The sequence below is a fragment of the Somniosus microcephalus genome, chromosome 17 (assembly GCF_052327205.1).
Source record: "Somniosus microcephalus isolate GS21.2 chromosome 17, FLI_Smic_1.0, whole genome shotgun sequence".
Taxonomy (NCBI): Eukaryota; Metazoa; Chordata; class Chondrichthyes; order Squaliformes; family Somniosidae; genus Somniosus; species Somniosus microcephalus.
In genome coordinates, this window is record NC_141003.1 from 30926749 (window position 1) to 30947018 (window position 20270).

A 20270-nucleotide genomic window follows, 5' to 3' on the forward strand; every position below is an offset into this window, starting at 1 on the left:
TCTGCTAAACCGAGTGCTTGCTAAACAGAGTGGTGATAGGAATTGGGTGAGAGTGGGAATTCAGTGCTGAGGGGGAAGGATGTACTTTAATAAAAATCTGGTATATATAAATAATTGAATAATAGATAGGAGTAAGGGGATATTAAACTTAAAATATATATAACATAAGTAAATAGACTTTTAAGTAAAGTGATGGGACAGCTGAGACCTGTTGCCTGCAATTCCAGTGCCATGTGGGAACTCCAGGATGCTTCTCATGTCCTGGATAACCATGTGTGCAGGAAGTGCCTCCGGTACTTCAAACTCAAGCTCAGGGTTTCTAGGGAGTTAAATGGCCTCCTTCTGTGCTGCACTATTCTAGGATTCTATAGGAGATTTACTGGAATGGTACCAGGGATGAGGGACTTCAGATATCTGGAGAGACTGAGGTTGTTCTTCTTACAACAACAACTTGTATTTATATAGCGCCTTTAACGTAGTAAAATGTCCCATGGTGCTTCACAGGAGCGTTATCAAACAAAATTTAGAGCAGAGGTTAAGAGGAAATCATGAACTGTTTTGATAGAGTAAATAAGGAGAAGCTGTTCCCAGTGGCAGAAGGGTCGGTAACCAGAGGACACAGATTTAAGATGATTGGCAAAAGAACCAAAGGCGACAGGAGGAACTCGTTTTTTACACAGCAAGTTGTTGTGATCTGGAATGCGCTGTCTGAAAGGGTCGTGGAAGCAGATTCAATAGTAACTTTCAAAAGGGAATTGGATAAATACTTGAAGGGAAAAAATATGCAGGGCATTGGGGAAAGAGAGGGGAGTGGAACTAGTTGGATAGCTCTACCAAAGAGTGGGCCGAATGGCCTCCTTCTGTGCTATATCATTCTATGATTCTATGGGGGGAAAATTGGATGAGTAACGCCACCTGTTAGCGCCTAAAGAGGCAGTCAGTGGCTGTAGCGCCACTGGCTGCGCCTCCCGCGATATTCAGCAGGGGCGCTAATGGTGGCGTTAGCCATTTGCGCTGCGCCACCACCAATTATGTCATCGGTGTGCACAGCGCCCCATTCGCGCCCCCGTTTGCAATATTTGGTAGCGAACGCCGCAGTTGCGCCGTTCGCTACCCGCGCCCGGTTCACGGGGCCTTACTGTGCCGGCAGCGGCGCAAGTTAAGGTGGAGGTGCAGGGCGGCACCTCTGTCCCCGGCCTCCTGACGCCCCCCCCCACACCCCCCCCGCGGCATTGCCGGCTGTTTCCCGAGAGCCCAGCACTTCTCCTTGGTGCCGGGCTCGTTTGCCGGCACTCGCGAGCGGGGATCGCGCTGGTGCAGGCCCCTCCCCCTTAACAATGGGAGGAAGGCCTGCAGTGCCGCAGCGTGCCGTGCCGCAGCGTGTGGCGCTGCGGCACGTTGCACTGCGATATTCAGTTTCAGCGCCCTAAGAGGGACGCGGAGCGCCTCGAGCCTCGCCCCGTCTCCCTCTAGGGGCAATGAAACTGAATATCTGACGATCGCTAAAGCCTCGAACACTGCGCTAAATCCTGCGCTCAGGCGACTTTGGCGCCACTTTGGCGCCCCAACCCAATTTCTAGGCCTATGGTTCTAAGGTGAATGACATCATCAGACAAGGTGAAACATCAAAAGGACATCACTCACCCTTGATGAGCACAAAGATAAATTTAAAAGCTAGGAACTCAATAATTGGCCTCATAAATAACCAACCTTAGCAAAGAATAACGAAATGCTAAACACTCAGGGGTTACAGGTTCTGAAGACGGTGTGCTGCAGCAGTAACGGACTGTCCTATCCTTCTCAACTCACTTCTGAGCAACAAAGAAAGCAACACAGTACAGAAGGGTGAGCAGTAGAATTGCTAAATTTACATTGCTTGAGTACATAGCTAATGTCTTCTCATTATAAATGAACCATTTGAAGATTATTAAGAATAATTTTAATACCTTCTCAAAAATAACTGGAATCTAGCTCCATTTATTTGTTGAAGATTGTTGTTTAAAATCAAATGATAATAATATCCTAGTCTGGAGTATTTACTAAGACCAACAATGTCAGGGAGCTGAATTAATAGAGTTAAAATCATTTACTCTGGGTATTTCCCTCAACTAAGTATGTTAATTCCACTCCCATACCTCTCAATCAAGCCCTCTGATAATTGCATCAATATTCGCTGTTCAATTAAAAATAGGTGCAAAGGAACATAAGGGTATAAAATTTTCTTTTTCAATTACTTTATTTTTAATGATTGGTACTAATGGGGTTCCTTGTTTATTGTGATCATTTTGACTTTGTACATTATAGCCTAGAATTTACTGTTGGTGATATGAACAGGAAAACACTTATATTTGTATGGCATTGCTCTAGTCACTATTTTAACACCTGTATAAAATAGTATACAGAGGAAAATGCTACCTGCTCATTTACTGTTATTAGCAACAATAATTACTAGGCTTATATCACTGCATTAGTGGTTAACAGAATGCAATATTTCTGTTAACCACTAACCCTTTCAAAGTTAGTTGCAGATATTATTAAAAGCACGAAACAACTCAAAAGAAAAGGATGAGGGTGTTGTCCTGATATAAGCTTCATGCCACATACCCTCACATAGCACATTCAGAGTCACCACCCAGAATCCCAGCATCACACATCATATTCTCCATGGAGATTTCAGATGATGCTCGACTGGGTACCAGCAAGGGAACAATCAGCTAGAGTCCCCAGCTGTAACTTCATGACAGCGATAAAGCAAAAAACCGTGAATGTTGGAAACCTGAAGTAAATAGAAAATGCTGGAAAAGCACTGAGTTCTGATGTAGGGTCCGACCTGAAATATTGACCTATCTTTCAGATGCTGACTCATCTACTGTACATTTCCAGAATGTTCTGTTTTTATCTGTAGGGCTCATGATACTCAGCAGCGTCTGGAACAACCTAGCCTCATATGTATGTAACCCCCAACTTTATATTCCTGTACAATTCTATGTATGTTTGTAGGTGCTCAGCATATAGATTTGTTCTTCATTTAATGCAACTTTTAAAAATGTTTAATATTCAATTGGCCAGTGCATAAATAGAACACTGTGACGTAACATTTGTGCAACTTGTGAGCTCAATTGGAGATAACACACACATGACTTCATCCCTCATGCGTTATATAATCAGGTGTGCTCACTTTATAAATATCATATGACAGCAAGACTCATGGGATATCTCCTAGTGTTAGCAGTGACTAGGTGGCTGCGACTGAGTAACAGAAATGAAGAGAAGCGGTAAAGCAGAAAGGGAGAGGAGTGGATAGTGAGAGAAAGTGACAGAACACATCCGGACAGGAAAGAATGAAAAATATCAGAAATATTAACAGAGAGAAAAATGGGGAAATTCAAACATCAAACTTAAGAAAGAGAGGAAGGAAAGAAGAAACAGCAGATAGAAAAAAAATGGATGTGAAAAATAAAATGAAAATTGGGGAATATCTATAGCTTAAAAATCTTACGTCTATGTGCACTCACTATCAACGTTTTTCCATTCTAAATTCCTATGTCCACATTTATAATGGAAACAGCCGTATGTAAACTTTTTGTGCTATAATTACATTCTCCACTGCCCCGCACCACCCCCACAACTGGAGGTCCTGCAGCACCACCAGTGGCAGGAGGATGTAATTATAGTGTGACAAGCAGTGGCGGAGCCAGTGGGAGTCATGAACTCCCAATCCATCTGAGGTCAGCCAACAAGACTTTGGAGGACCGCCTCCATTTCTCTCCCAGGAATATCTGTCACCTGTCTTCAGCCTTTCAGTTCAACTTGCAAGTCTATGCGGTTTCTGACTCAGCCTTCGATTTGGAGAAGGTAAGTACTGTAGGAAATACAGGGACAGAGTGATCTCCTGGACAAGTTTCAATCGCCTAGATGGGTCGGAGAGGAATTTCCCAGATTTTTTCTCCCAAATTGGCCATTGGGTTTTTTATCTGGTTTTTTGCCTCTCCTGGGAGATCACATGGGTTCAGGTGTGATGGAGAGTCATAGTAGATTTGAGGTTAGGATCAGATCAGCCATGATCTTATTGAATGGTGGAGCAGGCTCGAGGGGCCGATTGGCCTACTTCTGCTCCTATTTCTTATGTTCTTATCTTCAGTTCAACCCTCCCCCAAGTCGGCCAAATCTAGCTCTGCCACTGGTGGCAAGTTTACAAAGGCAGGTTCCATTATTAATGAATTTAGACTAGAAGTAAAAGAATAAAGGACAGACTATTTGATAGTACTGAAGTAACCAAATTACTATTATACTTTAATTTTTATGTTAGAATATGTATAATGTAGCACCAATGTACAAGGTGGAGGTAATGAGTTAATTCATACCCTGAGTTAAACGATATATGGGTCTGTATATTGCATTTACCCAGCTAAGCTTTAAAAACATGATTAAGTGACTTCGAATGCTGAGAAATTAAACTGCAGAGCAACTCGTGGGAAGATTAGGGAGGATGTCTGTTCGGCCAGGCGAGGCAACACATACAAGATAACATAGCTAAGAATTTGTTTGTTCGTAAACTCACAACAGGGTTCCATTACATCAAAGTATGCAGAAGCAACCCAAGACAAGGTCACGATCTGTGCTTTGCAGAGATTGAACGAGGACTGTTATCTTAAGAAAACATGTAACAAGCAAACCACCTCGCTAGAGACAACTGGACGGTTGTAAAGCAATTAAGATGAGGCCCCAGTCACAAAAGGTGACAGGACCAACTGATAACAGAATGGCGAGTATGTAGGCTGCAGGAAGGATTAAATGTTACGGTTTATAATTGCCATTTAGCTATAACTCTGTATATGCTGATAAGCTTTGCACCCGCCCCTAGGGCAGGGGTTTGATTTTTGTATAATTGTGAACGTTGCTAGGATATCGGTGAAGTCGGATTCAGACAGCGATCTGAAAGGTTCTCCCCAGGCCTGAATAAACCATTGTGACTTCAATTAGTTGGTCTGTCTTTCTTACAACAAGCCGGTGACATCGACCTTGTATATCACTTGGTCTGCACTTTGGGGGCTTACTTCAGTACAATGGGAACTGAATTACATTTATGCACCTTGGGCACCCTGGTCCAATAATTTCCTGCCCTCTAACCTTGCTTCGCTTCAGAAATTAACTAGTGATAGTTATAAATATTATAGTGTGATGATATTTTTCTGTATCCATACAAATAAGGAGGAACCAGTAAAAGTACAGAATATTTTTGTTGTTTCCACTCCTTTTATGCATGCTTGTACAACAAAATATACAGAAAAAATGAATAAAAATACAGAAAAAAACTAGGGGAAGGCAAATGTCATCATATGATATGAGAACACAAACATTTCCTGGCTTGCAACCAGTTTGACAATAAGTTAATTAAACTATTCTATCATCAGTGCAAATGCAGATACTCTACCTTTATATGTTTGTGTGGAACAAAATAACTGAATAATTAATCACGCTCTGATCATTATTTTTCATTTTCACGAACTGCAAACCAATGAACCATTTTCATGGAATGAAACATTAGCAGACAGATTATATTTATTTAGTTTGTTTCAATGGTCTATTGATAAAGCCGATTTGCCAACGCAACCGACTGATACATTTCTATTAATTCTGAATGTAAAATGAATGACATGAAAAGAATCTATACACAGTGCCAGTCATATACTATTGTCCGGATTGCTTGCTTGTCCATGTAATTAAAGTAATTATTTGGGACATCATGCTATAACTGGCACTATTTCTATCTATAGTATTTGTTTCCAGTATAAAGATGGATTCTTTAAAAAAAATACTATTTACTACTTATTGTGACTTGCAAATGTTCTTATGAAGATGTTCAAAATACTAAAATAACTAATCTAATAATTATAGTTTAAAATCTTTCAAAGTATTACTTTTAACTTTCAAAAAGATGATCATTTTTGATCGGTTTGTCTAATCCATAAACTGCAGTCAAATGGAACGGATAATAATCTGAAGTAGGAATGAGAGCTTCCTGCTGAATAATGTATTTATGTGGTTGCCTGCCGTCACAGTGTGCTGATTCACTAATGCACCTTGTTGTAGAGTAGTTGGGATACCCCTCCATGGCGAGTTGGCAATTGAAGCCAGGATGCCAGGGAAAAGCAGCAGGCACACATGAGCTAATATGCTACAGGAAGAAATGGAAAACCAAAGAGGTAGACAATCTGTGCATCTCCTAGCAACAGACTCGAAAGCAACAAAAGCCATTAAATCAAGAGCTGATCGTCTAAGTCAATGGCATAAAACTGGCCTTACAAGGTAACTTATTTTTTTTAAATAAGGTATTTATGTTGATTTCATTTTTAGTACTGAATAAGGTATTTTGTTTTATCTATCTGTATAATATTTTATATTAAAAACAATACCTTTAGCGCACATTTGATGTCTATCATGATTCAAGTCTCACATCAAATCTCAGCACCGTACTTCAAAACAGTATAAGGAAACAAATCCAACCATTTGTAATATACAAAGAAGCTCTCCAGCAACAGAAAATACCAGAGTCAGAAAATCTGTAGCCTCCTGTTTGACCTTAATAATCACACTTAAATAAAAATACACAGAGCCTCCAGAATGATACCTGGACTAAAAGGGTTAAATTATGAGGACAGGTTGCACCGACTAGGGTGTATTCCCTTGAATAGAGAATATTAAAGGATGATCTAATTGAGGTATATAAGATGATTAATGGAGTTGATAGGGTAGATAGAGAGAAATTATATCCTCTGCTGGTGGAATCCAGAACAAGTGGGCACAACCTTAAAATTAGAGTTAGGCCATTGAGGTGTAATGTCAGGAAGCACGTATTCACAACAAGGGTAGTGGAAAGCTGGAACTCCCTTCCCCAAAAAGCTGCTGAGGCTGGGGGATCAATTGAAAATTTCAAAACTGAGATTAATAAATTTTTGTTAGGCAAGGGTAATAAAGGTTACAGAACCAAGACGGGTAGATTAAGTTATGATACATATCAGCCATGATCTAATCAAATGGTGGAACAGGCTCGAGGGGCTGAATGGCCTACTCCTGGTCCTTTAAGTAATTAAACTCTAAGGGGGCAAAATTCGGTTATGCCTCGTTTGGGGGCGGTGTCTGAATTATTGCTGGTGATTTAGCGCCCGGCGCGGAAGTACCGCCCGGGCCACTAAATTTGGCTTACCGCCCCAGTGAGGAAGCAGAGCGCTTTCTCGGGGCGGTAAGTACAGGGGCGCCGGAGTGCTATGTAGCCGCTCCGCGTTGCGCTGATGCATTTCAGCGCTCCTCCCTTTCCGTTAAAGGGGAAGGACACTGCGAGCTCTGCAGGGCCTGCGATGGCCCACACTAGCCCACCAGGGCGGCGTGGTGCCGTGGCTGCAGCTCGGCACTGAGACACGGTACCGGGCTGCGCGATGGCGGCCACGGACCACGCCAAGGGCTGCCACGGAGGGCCGACCAGGAAGTCAGCAAAAAAAAAATGGCAGCGTGGGTCGCAGCTGCACCTTCCTTTAATTAGCGCCCTACGAGCAGAGGTCGGCCCGGCTCACGATCTGCGTGGCTGGCACTGACACCATCCATGGCAGCCTCGTAGGGTGCAACCGAATTTATGCCGTAGAGTGCTAAGGGGTCGCAGCACACGGCGATGACGTCATCACCAGCTAGCGCCTCAGTAGCGCCCCGCGGAATTTCTCGGGAGGCGCTATTAGCACCCCCGCCAGGTGATAAGCCCTTTGCGCCCCATTAGCACCCCCCGGAGGCGCTAACAGCAGGTGCAAAGGACCCGAATTTTGCAGCCTTAGGATTTGAAATTCCTGGGCAGTGGGTTGGTGGAGGGCAGGAATTTGGGGTGGAGCTAAGTTCTGCTGGGCAATTGTTCCATTAAGCAAGACCAGCTAAAATTCTAGTGGGGAGGGGGGAGGGAAAAGGACTAATCTTCCACCCACCCCTGCCCCCTACCCCACATCAAGGGAACCTGCCTGAGGTATTCCCCAGGTTATCTCTGGAACAGCACTCCTTACGCCCTCTCCAGGCCTCTTCGGAACGCTCAACAGTCAGTAAGTGTTACGAAGAAGCTTGCCATGGGTGCAAGGAAAGGCCTAAAAGTCTCAATAGGGTGAGTTAATGGGATCAATTTCCAGCAAAAACTGGTTCATTAACTCCCTGAGAAGCTGAAGTATTAAATTCTGAACTTTTAGTTGGGCTTTTCCCGGGCTTCATTTACATGTCAGAAAGGCATAGCGCCAATCCAACATTGCTGCCAGCGGATTTTGGGGGCAGGTACATTTGATGCACACTTACCAGCATAAGCAACAACAACAACAACTTGTATTTATATAGCACCTTTAACATAGTAAAACATCCCAAGGCGCGTCACAAGAGTGTTATCAAACAAAATTTGACACCAAGCTACATAAGGAGATATTAGGGCAGATGAACAAAACCTTGATCAAAGAGGTAGATTTTAAGGAGCATCTTAAAGGAGGAAAGAGAGACCAAGAGGTTTAGGAAAGGAATTCCAGTGATTTAGGGCCTTGGCAGCTGAAGGCACAGCCACTAATGGTGGCGCGATGAAAGTCGGGGATGAGCAAGAGGGCAGAATTGGAGGATACAGATATCTCCTTGGGTTATAGTGCTGGAGGAGGTTACAGAGATAGGGAGGGGGGAGGCCATGGAGGGATTTGAAAACAAGGATGAAAATTTTAAAATCGAGGCGCTGCTTAACCGTGAGCCAAAGTAGGTCAGCGAGCACAGGGCTGATGGGTAAACGGGACTTGGTGCGAGTTAGGACACAGGCAGCAGATTTTTGGATGACTTCAAGTTTACGGAGGGTGGAAGATGGGAGGCTGGCCAGGAGTGCGTTGGAATAGTCAAGTCTAGAGATAGCTAAGGCATAGATGAGGGTTTCAGCAGCAGATGAGCTGAGGCATGGACAGAGTCAGGTGATGCTACGGAGGTGGAAATACGTGGCCTTCGTGATGGTGCGGATATGTGGTTGGAAGCTCATCTCGGGGTCAAATACAACACCAAGGTTGCGAACAGTTTGGTTCAGCTTCAGACAGCTGTCAGGGAGAGGGATGAAGTCAGTAGCTCGGGAGCGGAGTTTGTGGCAGCCCGCATCATCTAAATGACCAGAACCCAAGATTTGAGATGTAGCCTGCAGCCTCTTCGATGGGTAGATGGGGATTCTGTTCCGCTATACTTGCACCAGCAGTGTGGGACCTCGCCACAACCCCCCCCCCCCCCCTCCAGATATTCAGGTTGTGAATGGCTTCACCCAGCAATTACTTTCTGGTGACAATGGGGCACATCTTCCACTTAACAACACAATAAAAGCTTCTGCTACATGATACAATGCTTCCGCCCTTATATTGCAGCAGATCATTCCAACTTACTATGAGCAAAGCCACATAAGATCCACAGTGGCCCTGAAATTCTGCTGAGGGTGCTCTCGGTCTCTCCCCATAACTCAAGCAGGAGAGTAGCAGAACCCCCAGAGAAATGGTGTTAATAGCTGAAAACGGCCATTTATGCTGCTTTCTGAGGTAGGACATCAGGCGAACCCCCATGGAATTTCCAGCCCCGTATGCCTAGATTTCTAGATCACACTGATTATGAAGCCATAAAGAGACAAATGCAATCTTTTGGAATGTACAGAAAACATCATCAAACAACAGAAAATACCTTAACTGACAGAGGAGTCAGAATCTCTTTGACCAATTTTAGCAATAACACTTAAAAACAAAAGTCATGCTTATGACCTGCAATCTGAAGACTAATTAAACTCTGACCTTACCCAGTGTTTACTTAACAGCAATTAAGACACTGTTGCCTTTAAATGCAACACACTTTCACCTTAGCAGCAAACTAATACATTGTGAACTACATGCTAGAATACTATAATCTTTATGCCTAAGAAATAAGTAGAAACCAACACCAAGCAAAAAAGTGCATCATCCAATTTACTATGAGCAACACTACAGGAACACTATTAGTTATTATTAAGATAGGCACTAACAACATAACTTATTTCAACAGATCACTTGCTGTGAGGCTGTGCCATTCACCTGCTATTTGGTGAAATTTTATTTTAAAGATTCTGTGACGATCAAAGTGAGGAAATTCACTGCTGGAGAATGGAACACTTTTTTCAATTTGAGTATCCAAGATCAGCATTAAGCATTCCTATAATCAGGTATACGATACACAGGTGTAAAGTTTAGTTCCCTTTTCTCTATCTCACCAATCTGCCTTCAGCATCAGTATGTTATGCGCCATTATGAACTTTTCTCATTTCCCACACAGTTCATCCTTCTGTCCTATCTCAGTGAGATGACCAATTTAGTCACAAATGTGGTCAGTTTTGTGCTGTGGACTTGCACCCTTTGGAGTGAACTTTCACCTTTACCACCAGGCAGAGAACAGACGGTAACGGATAGGCTGCCCATTTAACACCCTGCCCAGTTTTTGTTTCCACTGACATTAATGGCAACACAAATTGGGTGGGTCTAAAACAGATGGCCCATCCACTACTACCCATCGGTAAAAGTGAAAATTCACCCCCTTAGGAGCTGCATTGACACAGCCCAAACTCATTACACTTCGGACCCTTGTGGCCAACCATCAAAGAGGTCTGAGCTGGATTTGAGCCGAGGTACCACTTCAAAGACAGTGTGTTAATCAAATGACCCAGTACACCATCCAGTCCTACACATTACTAACATTTGATCTGCACAGGTTACGTGTTAACACTTATTTTGAAGGTATATGCTGCATTGATACGGAACATTCTTCATGTAATTTTGCTATAAATTAAAATTTAATTCAGTGAATAAAACATGACAATTGTTCACATCACTCAATACATAAAATATGATTTCATATACTCTGTCAATAACATTTTAAACTCAAACATTCACAAATAATGAAATACAAATGAATTCAGCATAATCATTAATGAAAAATACAATCCTTAAACGTATCTGTGCATAAGAAATAAATAGAAACCAATGGCAAGCAAAATAAAATGACAGAGAGGATGATCTTCCTTGGCCATTATTCATTTGCAACATTGTAATGTAGCAGGAAGGTTTCCTCTGATTACTATTTCTAGTAAAATTGTAAACATGTTCTTTGAAAATGTATTTATGTTTTCACTAGAAATGATGATCAGAAGAAATCTTCCTGCTGTGGTTATGATGTTGTAATCACACAGGAACCAAAGAAAATCTTCACCCTGTAATGTTGAAACAGTCAGCCACCTGAATTGATCTGAACATTGAGACTGCTGACATGTGCATACTGTTGAATGGTAAAGAGCTATAAATAACAGATACAAACATTTATTTTAAACAGACTTATACTGAGCTAAATGGAATTAATCATGGGGTGCAGGGGATGATGATGTTACGGGAAGACCCATAAATTATGAGCCAAAACACCCTTATTCACATAGCTTTAAGAAAAGCTGAGTGGCACTCAGGGCAGAGGTGTTTTGATGCTGGTGACTCTTGATTCAGATCAGGTGGGTGTTTTGAAATTTGAAATGTATTATTTTAAATAAGAACACTATTTCTGGTAGTGTGGTCACCCCATGTGGTAATTCAATCCGTGTCACATGTATGTGCTTGTAAAACATTCCCACACATTTTTTAAATTCTCTATAGAATAGATAATGATAATTAATGGTTCCAGTTATTTGGTAAAATGTCTTTGTACTTAAAGCTGCAGAAAACTTTAAATGTCAGAATCACAGAGATCATAAACTATTTACAAACTCCTTCTATAACGAGCTCACAGTGGAGTTGGCATGATAGTTCTTTGTTGATCCTTACGATAAACCCAGTGATTATCTGCACATTAAATATCATCAAAACAGCTGCATTAGAATGAAAGGTTATGTATACATGTCATGGATGTAAATAGCATGTACTTTTAGAAATGTTTTAACTTTGCAGTGCACTGTGGCTCAACAGAACTGTTTACTTTCAAGATGGTCACTTGAATCAGTGCAACTCCTTTTAAATTTGTACTGATTTGTTTATTTACATATTTAAGGCAAGGCAAATTCTTTTTTTATAAAAAGGTAAAAGACTAACCTTTGATCCTTCGCCTGCAGCAGTGAGCCACTCACAAGAGACTGGTGTTTTGTCCATTTGAAGACATGGGTGTTCTCAATATCAGTTCAGAATCTGGTAAAAAAATCCTTCCATATCTCAAGATCTGTTTTTTTAATGGTTATAGATTTGGGGCGGTTAGAAGGCAGTCCCTAACTTATAAGGTTATCCAAAAGTCCACTTCCTCTAAGCATTTTCAAAAGATAAAGGATGAGTCTTAGCAAGTATCAAATCCAGAATGATTTGTGATCATCTACAATGTACTTCCAGTTCAAAAAAGTATTGGTCATTTTTTGTTTTGTTATTTCATGTCTCTCTGGTGTCAACTGTTATTACTTCACAGTTTATGGTGTTAAACTTCTGGTACTTAATCCAAATCTTCATTTGCTCTCTGAGAACCCAGTTTTGCAGATTTACTGTTCAGGATAAATATGCACAGACTTTAAAATCAATATCTTACAGCAGTAATATAAAACAGTGCATTCACTTAGGTCTTTACACAAATGTGATCAAGGGAGATCCTCAAGTAAGTTCCTTTGGGCTTTTGTGTACAGTAGCTTGTTTGCAACACATTAAGTGGGTTTACATTTCTACAATCTGCTTCCACAACTCTACCAGCAACGAGAGAGTCTAGTACTTTTTTCAAATGTGGAAATTCAGTACAAAAAGCAGGCATTGCTGATTTCAGTCTCCAGTAATATGAAGTAAATAAGAAAAGCTCCAATTATCTAAATATACTGTTCAGTAATTCATGTATGATCAGTTCGTGCTTTGTTTCATGAAGGCATTGAAAAAATATATTGTGAACAGAAATGTGCTACATTGTCCAAATATGTACTCTATTTTTGTCTTCATTACCAAAGGACTTTTAAAACCAACTGTTGGATTTTTTTTCTCTGCTGAATTCTCGGAAGGTGGCTACACTGCAAATAATACAAACACTGTTGCGAACCCTCTTCACTACAGGCACTACCTCTGTGTTTAAATCATCTTCCACCCCCTCCATTCACCTGCTGCTTCATTTATCTTTTTAAACACAAAACTTTAAAGAAATAAACCAGAAAACAAAAGTTCAAACAGTCCACGACCTTTCTTCGTCACAGCAAAATTAAACTGAACTACTTCACACCCTCCTCCACAATAACAATTCAAAAAAATACTTAAGGAATTTGAAGACTTCACATTTGTTTTCTATTATTTAAAGGCACAACAAATACAACACGGAACTGTTATAACTATGCAAATACTTGAATCTCTAGTTGTCCTCTTATATTGATGTGCAACTGGAGGTAACTGAGGGTGTTGTCTCATCGACATTTTCCTCCCAAGTTTAAGAAACGGCGCCAAAATGCACACCCAATCCTCTTGGAATTTTCTTTAGTATGATAAAGTGATGTATAAAATTAGTATTTTCCTTCTCGTCTAACTAATCTAACCTTTGTGGTTTGTACAAATGATCTGTCTTTATTTTGGAAACATGTCCTTCTACGGATAGGTCTAATGTGTGATGTTCAAACGCCCTGTGGGTGAGCTACAGGTCTGTTTCTGTATTTGGGTCCAAACAAAGTGCGTACAGGGACTTCCTGATGTCCGGGGCGCTGTTGGCTTTCAGGTGTGCCCCCGCGCCGTTGTTGACCCCATCACTGTTCTCGAAGGGTTTGCCCAGGGAGGTTCTGCTCTTATTCAGCTCTTCCGAAGGGCTGGTCTCGCTGTCGGCGTCGTCCTTCAGGTACTGAGCCTGCTCCTCGTTGTCGGTCTCCCGGTGGTAGAAATAGTTGAAGTTGGACACGATGACGGGCACGGGCAGGGCGATGGTCAGCACCCCGGCGATGGCACACAGGGAGCCCACGATTTTGCCCCCCACCGTGACCGGCTTCATGTCGCCGTAGCCCACCGTCGTCATGGTGACCACCGCCCACCAGAAGGCGTCCGGGATGCTGGAGAAGTGGGACCGGGGCTCGTCGGCCTCGGCGAAGTACACGGCGCTGGAGAAGAGGATGACTCCGATGAAGAGGAAGAAGATGAGCAGGCCCAGCTCCCTCATGCTGGCCTTGAGGGTTTGGCCCAGGATCTGCAGGCCCTTGGAGTGCCGGGAGAGCTTGAAGATGCGGAAGACCCGGACCAGGCGGATGACCCTGAGGATGGCCAAGGACATGGCTTGCTGGCCGTTGGACTGCTGCTCGGCCAGCTCTGTGCCCAGCGTGATGAAGTAGGGGAAGATGGCCACGACGTCGATGATGTTCATGATGTCCCGGGTGAAGACCGCCTTGCTGGGGCAGGCGAAGAAGCGCACCAGCAGCTCCAGGGTGAACCACACCACGCAGGTAGTCTCGATGATGAAGAAGGGGTCGCTCAGGCTGCTGCTGATCTGGCTGCTGGTGCCGTTGAGCGCCAGGTTCTCGGCGCTGTAGCGGTCATCCCGGAACTCGGGCAGGGTCTCCAGGCAGAAGATGATGATGGAGATGACGATGACCAGGACGGAGACGATGGCGATACCCCGGGCGGCGCTGGAGCTCTCGGGGTACTCAAAGAGGAGCCAGAGCTGCTTCTGGAATTCCTGCGAGGGCATGGGCTTCTCCTCTTCTTTGATGAAGCCCTCGTCCTCCCGGAACCTCTCCATCGCCTCGGGTCCCAGCTTGTAGAAGCGGATCTCGTCGGCGAACATGTCAATGGAGACGTTGACGGGTCTGCGGATCCTGCCGCCCGACTGGTAGAAGTACAGGATGCCGTCGAAGCACGGGCGGTTCCGGTCGAAGAAGTACTCGTTCTTCAAGGGGTCGAAGTATCTCATCCTCTTCTCGGGGTCGCCCAGCAGGCTGTTCGGGAACTGGCTCAGGGTGCCGAGCTGCGTCTCGTACTTGAGGCCGGCGATGTTGATGACCACCCGCTCCGAGCGGTTGATCTCCAGCAGCGGCAGGTTGTCCACCGGCGGTCCCTGGTCCACGGCTTTCAGCAGGTTGTCGGGCAGCCCTGCCGCGTTCATGTCGTTCATGTTGCCGGAGGAGGGGGCAGGAAGCGGCTGGGGGTCGGGGCAGCCCTTGCCCGGGGCAGCGCTCACACCCAAATGCGCCGAGATGCTGCCTGGTTGACAGTTGCCAAGAGCGGCACCGCCGTCCTCCAACCTCACCAGGGCTATGTCCATCCCCGAGCCATTAAATATTCAGCAGCGCTGTTGGCTCACTGATTTCCACATCCAGGAACAACACATCAGTCAGCGGTGAGCTGGAGCGCTGAGAGAGAGAGGAGAGCAGAGGAAATAAGAACTAGCCCCCACCCCAGAGGAAGACACTGAGATACCTCAAACCATTGGATACAGGAGCGGAACCCGGATGAGCAACAACTAAATGATTATTCCAGCGCTCTCTGACGTCGAAGTGCCTGAGATGAGGAGCCCAGTTACCAGTCCCCTCTCCCCCTAACCCTACCCACATAATCCTAACCCTCGCCCTACACCCAGAGCCCTACCCCCTAATCCTCCCCCCACCTGTCTAAGGGTCCGAGATACAGCCCCAGGTACCTGCCACTAGAGATTGCTGAGAAACAAGCCGGAGCTCCAGCCTCAATCACCCTTGTCCCACTTCAATAAACGACACAAGCAGGTAGAATGTAAAAAAAAGCAAACTGCATGTTGTTTTCTTTACTCGGCGTGCTGATTGAAGGGCTTTCCCCAGTTTTGTCGGCTCAGTGATTTAGAGAATTTAAAGGCTCCATCGCACGGTCTGTTACTCGTGCGGAGGGGTGTCTCAGCGACAGGTAATTCGATAGCTACCAAAATAAAACTAATAATGTCAAAAAAGAACAACAGAAAACGCTGGAATAACTCAGCAGGCCAGGCAACATCCGTGGAGAGAGAAATAGAGTTAACGTTTCAGGTCGATGACCTTTCATCAGTTCTGAAGGGTCATCGACCTGAAACGTTAACTCTGTTTCTCTCTCCACAGATGTTGCCGGGCCTGCTGAGTTTTACCAGCGTTTTCTGTTGTGCTTTTTTGACATTATTAGTTTTATTTTGGTAGCTATTTCGGATTGTTATTTCGTTATTTCGGATTTCCAGCATCCGCAGTATTTTGCTATCGTATTAATGGATGTGATGAAATAACTCTGTGTTCTGGCATTTGTATTGTCTGTTGTTGTTGTACTTGTTAATGTCTGGAATGTTCTACAGGTGTAACCACTAATGCTCCTCCCTAGCCCCGCCCCTCTGGATCCTTCGGATTGGTGTGAGTCTTACTCATAAGGGCTGGGTCGGTGATGAATGATGGTTGCCCTGTGTTAACTTGATGCCATGTTCTTACTTAATAAAAGCCTTTAGTTTTAAGCTTTAACCTCTTGGATTCAGGCCGTTATTTGGCACATCAATTTTATTAAGTAACAACTTTTGGAAGATGGATCGATCCCCATTTGGCAGACGCGTCAAAGAAATTTATGCATTGGCTTCGATGTTTTGAACACTTCATCGCATCGTTCGATCCGACGGTTAACAAGTTGGGTCTTCTAACCAACTTGGTAAGTCATCAAACTTACTCTATAATTGAAGATATTACTACATATGAAGAGGCCCTTGCAGCCCTTAAGGCCCAGTACCTTAAGTCGGTTAACAAAGTATACGCCAGGTATCTTTTGTCTACTCGCAGGCAATTACCCGAAGAACCCCTATCCCTGGACGATTTCCTGCAGGACCTTAAGGCTTTGGCTAATGATTGCAACTACAAGGCTATCTCTGCCATATTGTATCAGGAAGAAGCCATCCGCGATTCTTTCATATCTGGCCTCCGATCTAATTATATTAGACAGAGACTCCTCGAGAATGACTCGTTAGTTTTAAAAACGGTCGTCGCTACTGCTCGATCATTAGATGTAGCCCAGAAGAATTTAGAACTGTATGCATCAGCCCATGCGTCTTTTTCAGCCTTGTGTGTTCCGAGTATGGAGGCATCCATAACACCAATGGAGCCTCCACTTAATCCTATTGTTGCGGCTGTAGCCCATGGGTCTAAGTGTTAATTTTGTGGCCAATCTAAACACCCCAGGCAAAGGTGCCCAGCCAGAGAGGCTACCTGTTTTAAATGTAAGAAACGGGGACATTTTAGTAAAGTGTGTAAGGGTAATCCTGTACCCGATGTCTTTTCTGCTGCCGCCTATCGTTTTACTCTAGCCTCGGTTACGGTTGACCAGACCATACCGTGTTCCTTGTCGAAATCTATGATGGACATCAAGATTAATGGTCATCCTACTGGGTGTTTGATAGACTGTGGCAGTACTGAAAGTTTTATACACCCCAACCTTGTTAACTCCTGTTCATTGAAGGTGTATCCTACTCGAAGTGAAATCGTGATGGTGTCCAAGTCTCTTACTTCGGAGGTAACTGGATATTGTAAAGTCACATTGATCGTTAAGGATACGGGGTATAAGGACTTTAAACTCCTCATATTACCTCAGTTGTGTGTGAACTTAATTTTAGGCTTGGACTTCCAGTGTCAGCATGAGAGCATCACCCTTAAGTATGGTGGATCCCAGCCTCCGCTTACAGTCTGCGGCCTTTCTACTTTAAAAGTAAGTCCGCCTTCTTTGTTTGTGAACCTTGCTCCTAATTGTAGACCTATAGCGACTAAGAGTCGACGGTATAGTTCAGAAGATAAAAAATTTATAAAAGAGGAAGTGGAAAGGCTTCAACAGGAGGGAATCATCGAACACAGTAATAGCCCGTGGCGTGCCCAGGTGGTGGTGGTTAAAACTAATGAAAAGAAAAGACTTGTGGTCGATTATAGCCAGACTATAAACTTGTATACCCAATTAGACGCCTATCCTTTGCCTCATATTTCAGAGATGGTGAACCAGATAGCTCAGTACCGCATGTTCTCCACCATTGATTTAAAGCAACATTCCCGTACCTGGACAATGTTATTATCTGTGGGCGCGACCAACGGGAGCATGATCAAAATCTCGTGACGTTCCGAGAGACTGCAAAGTGGTTAAACCTGACGTACAACGAAAACAAGTGTACCTTCAATACTACACGTTTGTGTATTCTTGGTTGCGTTGTGGAGAATGGGGTAATCGGGCCAGATCCTGAAAGATTACGCCCGCTTAAGGAATTACCTTTACCTCACACTGTAAAAGCTTTAAGAAGGTGTCTGGGATTCTTCTCGTGCTATGCCCAGTGGGTGGCTAGCTACTCAGATAAAGTCCGACCTCTTATTAAGTCGACGTCTTTTCCGCTATCGGTGGAAGCTCAGGAGGCTTTCTTTAATATCAAACGGGACATTGAGAAGGCAGTGGTATGTGCCGTGGATGAGAAGATCCCTTTTCAAGTGTAAAGTGATGCATCTGATTTTGCGTTGGCAGCAACTCTTAATCAAGCTGGTAGACCAGTAGCTTTTTTCTCTCGTACATTGCAAGGACCAGAAGTTCGACATTCTTCAGTGGAAAAGAAGGCACAGGCGATTATCGAAGCAGTCAGGTATTGGAGACATTATCTCGCTGGCCAACGTTTTACGCTCATTACTGACCAGCGATCTGTGGCCTTTATGTTCAATACTAAGCAGAGAGGCAAGATCAAAAATGATAAGATTTTAAGATGGTGAATAGAACTGTCAACATATGACTATGATATTCAATACAGGCCTGGAGTATTCAATGGGCCATCGGATGCTTTGTCATGAGGAGTATGTGCTAGTCTAGGTATAGATAAGCTTCAAAGTCTCCACGACGCACTCTGCCACCCTGGGGTTACCAGAATGAACCACTTCATTAAGTCCCACAATCTACCCTACTCTATTGAGGAGGTCCGGACAATGAGTAGAACCTGTCGTGTTTGTGCTGAATGCAAACCCCGCTTCTATAAGCCGTCCGAGCCAGCTCATCTTATTAAAGCAACTCGACCATTTGAGCGTTTGAGTCTTGATTTTAAAGGTCCCCTTCCATCGAGCGACCGTAATGTCTATTTTCTTAATATTATAGACAAGTACTCTCGGTTCCCTTTTGTTATCCCCTGTCCGGATGTGACTAGTGCTGTTGTAATTAAATGCCTCTGCCAACTGTTTTCCTTGTTTGGCATGCCTAACTATATACATAGTGATAGGGGTTCTTCCTTTATGAGCGAAGAATTGCGACAGTTTTTGCTATCGAAAGGGATTGCAACGAGTAGAACTACCAGCTATAACCCTCGTGGTAATGGGCGAGAAAGAAAATGCGACAGTGTGGAAGGCTATCGTACTGTCTCTGAAGTCGCGAGGCCTGCTGACCTCTCGCTGGCAGGATGTCCTGCCAGACATGCTGCATTCCATAAGGTCTCTTTTGTGTACAGCGACGAATGCCACCCCTCATGAAAGGATGTTTAGTTTTCCAAGAAAAGCTACTAATGGAGTATTGTTACCCACATGGTTGACGACCACGGGCCCTGTGTTGTTGCGCAGACATGTGAGAGGCCACAAGACTGATCCACTGGTGGAGGAAGTACAACTCCTCCATGCTAATCCCCAGTATGTGTACATTCAACATCCGGATAGGCGAGAGGATACGGTCTCTATTAAAGATCTTGCACCTGCTGGAGCTCAAAGAGTTCGACTCTGAGAGTAGAGTTTTCAATCGTGGTATTGGACCTTCAGAGACACAAACCCTCAGTGTGGAAAACACTGATGATTCTGGGAATTTGAATGAACCGGAGTTAGTACTCCAGGAGGAGCCTGAGCAAGAGTTACGTCGTTCCCAGAGGACTATCAGACCTCCTGACAGACTGAATCTATAGCAGGGGGTGAATGTGATGAAATAACTCTGTGTTCTGGCATTTGTATTGTCTGTTGTTGTACTTGTTAATGTCTGGAATGTTCTACAGGTGTAACCACTAATGCTCCTCCCTAGCCCCGCCCCTCTGGATCCTTCAGATTGGTGTGAGTCTCACTTATAAGAGCTGGGTCTTACTCATAAGGGCTGGGTCGATGATGAATGATGGTTGCCCTGTGTTAACTTGATGCCATGTTCTTACTTAATAAAAGCCTTTAGTTTTAAGCTTTAACCTCTTGGATTCAGGCCGTTATTTGGCACATCAATGTCATAAAGAGCCCGATTGCCTGACCCACTGCTGGTATTTCTGACTCCCACAAAGTGTACCCAGCCTGCTATCATTCGAACTGT

The 20270-nt window shown here is 43.9% G+C and overlaps 1 protein-coding gene and 1 long non-coding RNA gene across 5 annotated transcripts in view; both read right to left on the reverse strand.

Moving 5' to 3' along the window:
• Positions 1-20270, reverse strand: part of LOC147105612 (uncharacterized) — a 556421-nt gene that overhangs the window by 259926 nt on the left and 276225 nt on the right. The gene's annotated exons all lie outside the window — the stretch shown is intronic.
• Positions 10810-15608, reverse strand: LOC147105614 (potassium voltage-gated channel subfamily A member 5-like). The gene has a single exon (XM_086010153.1). It carries the CDS (start codon positions 15277-15279, stop codon positions 13669-13671), a length of 1611 nt encoding a protein of 536 aa, XP_085866279.1. The 5' UTR covers positions 15280-15608; the 3' UTR covers positions 10810-13668.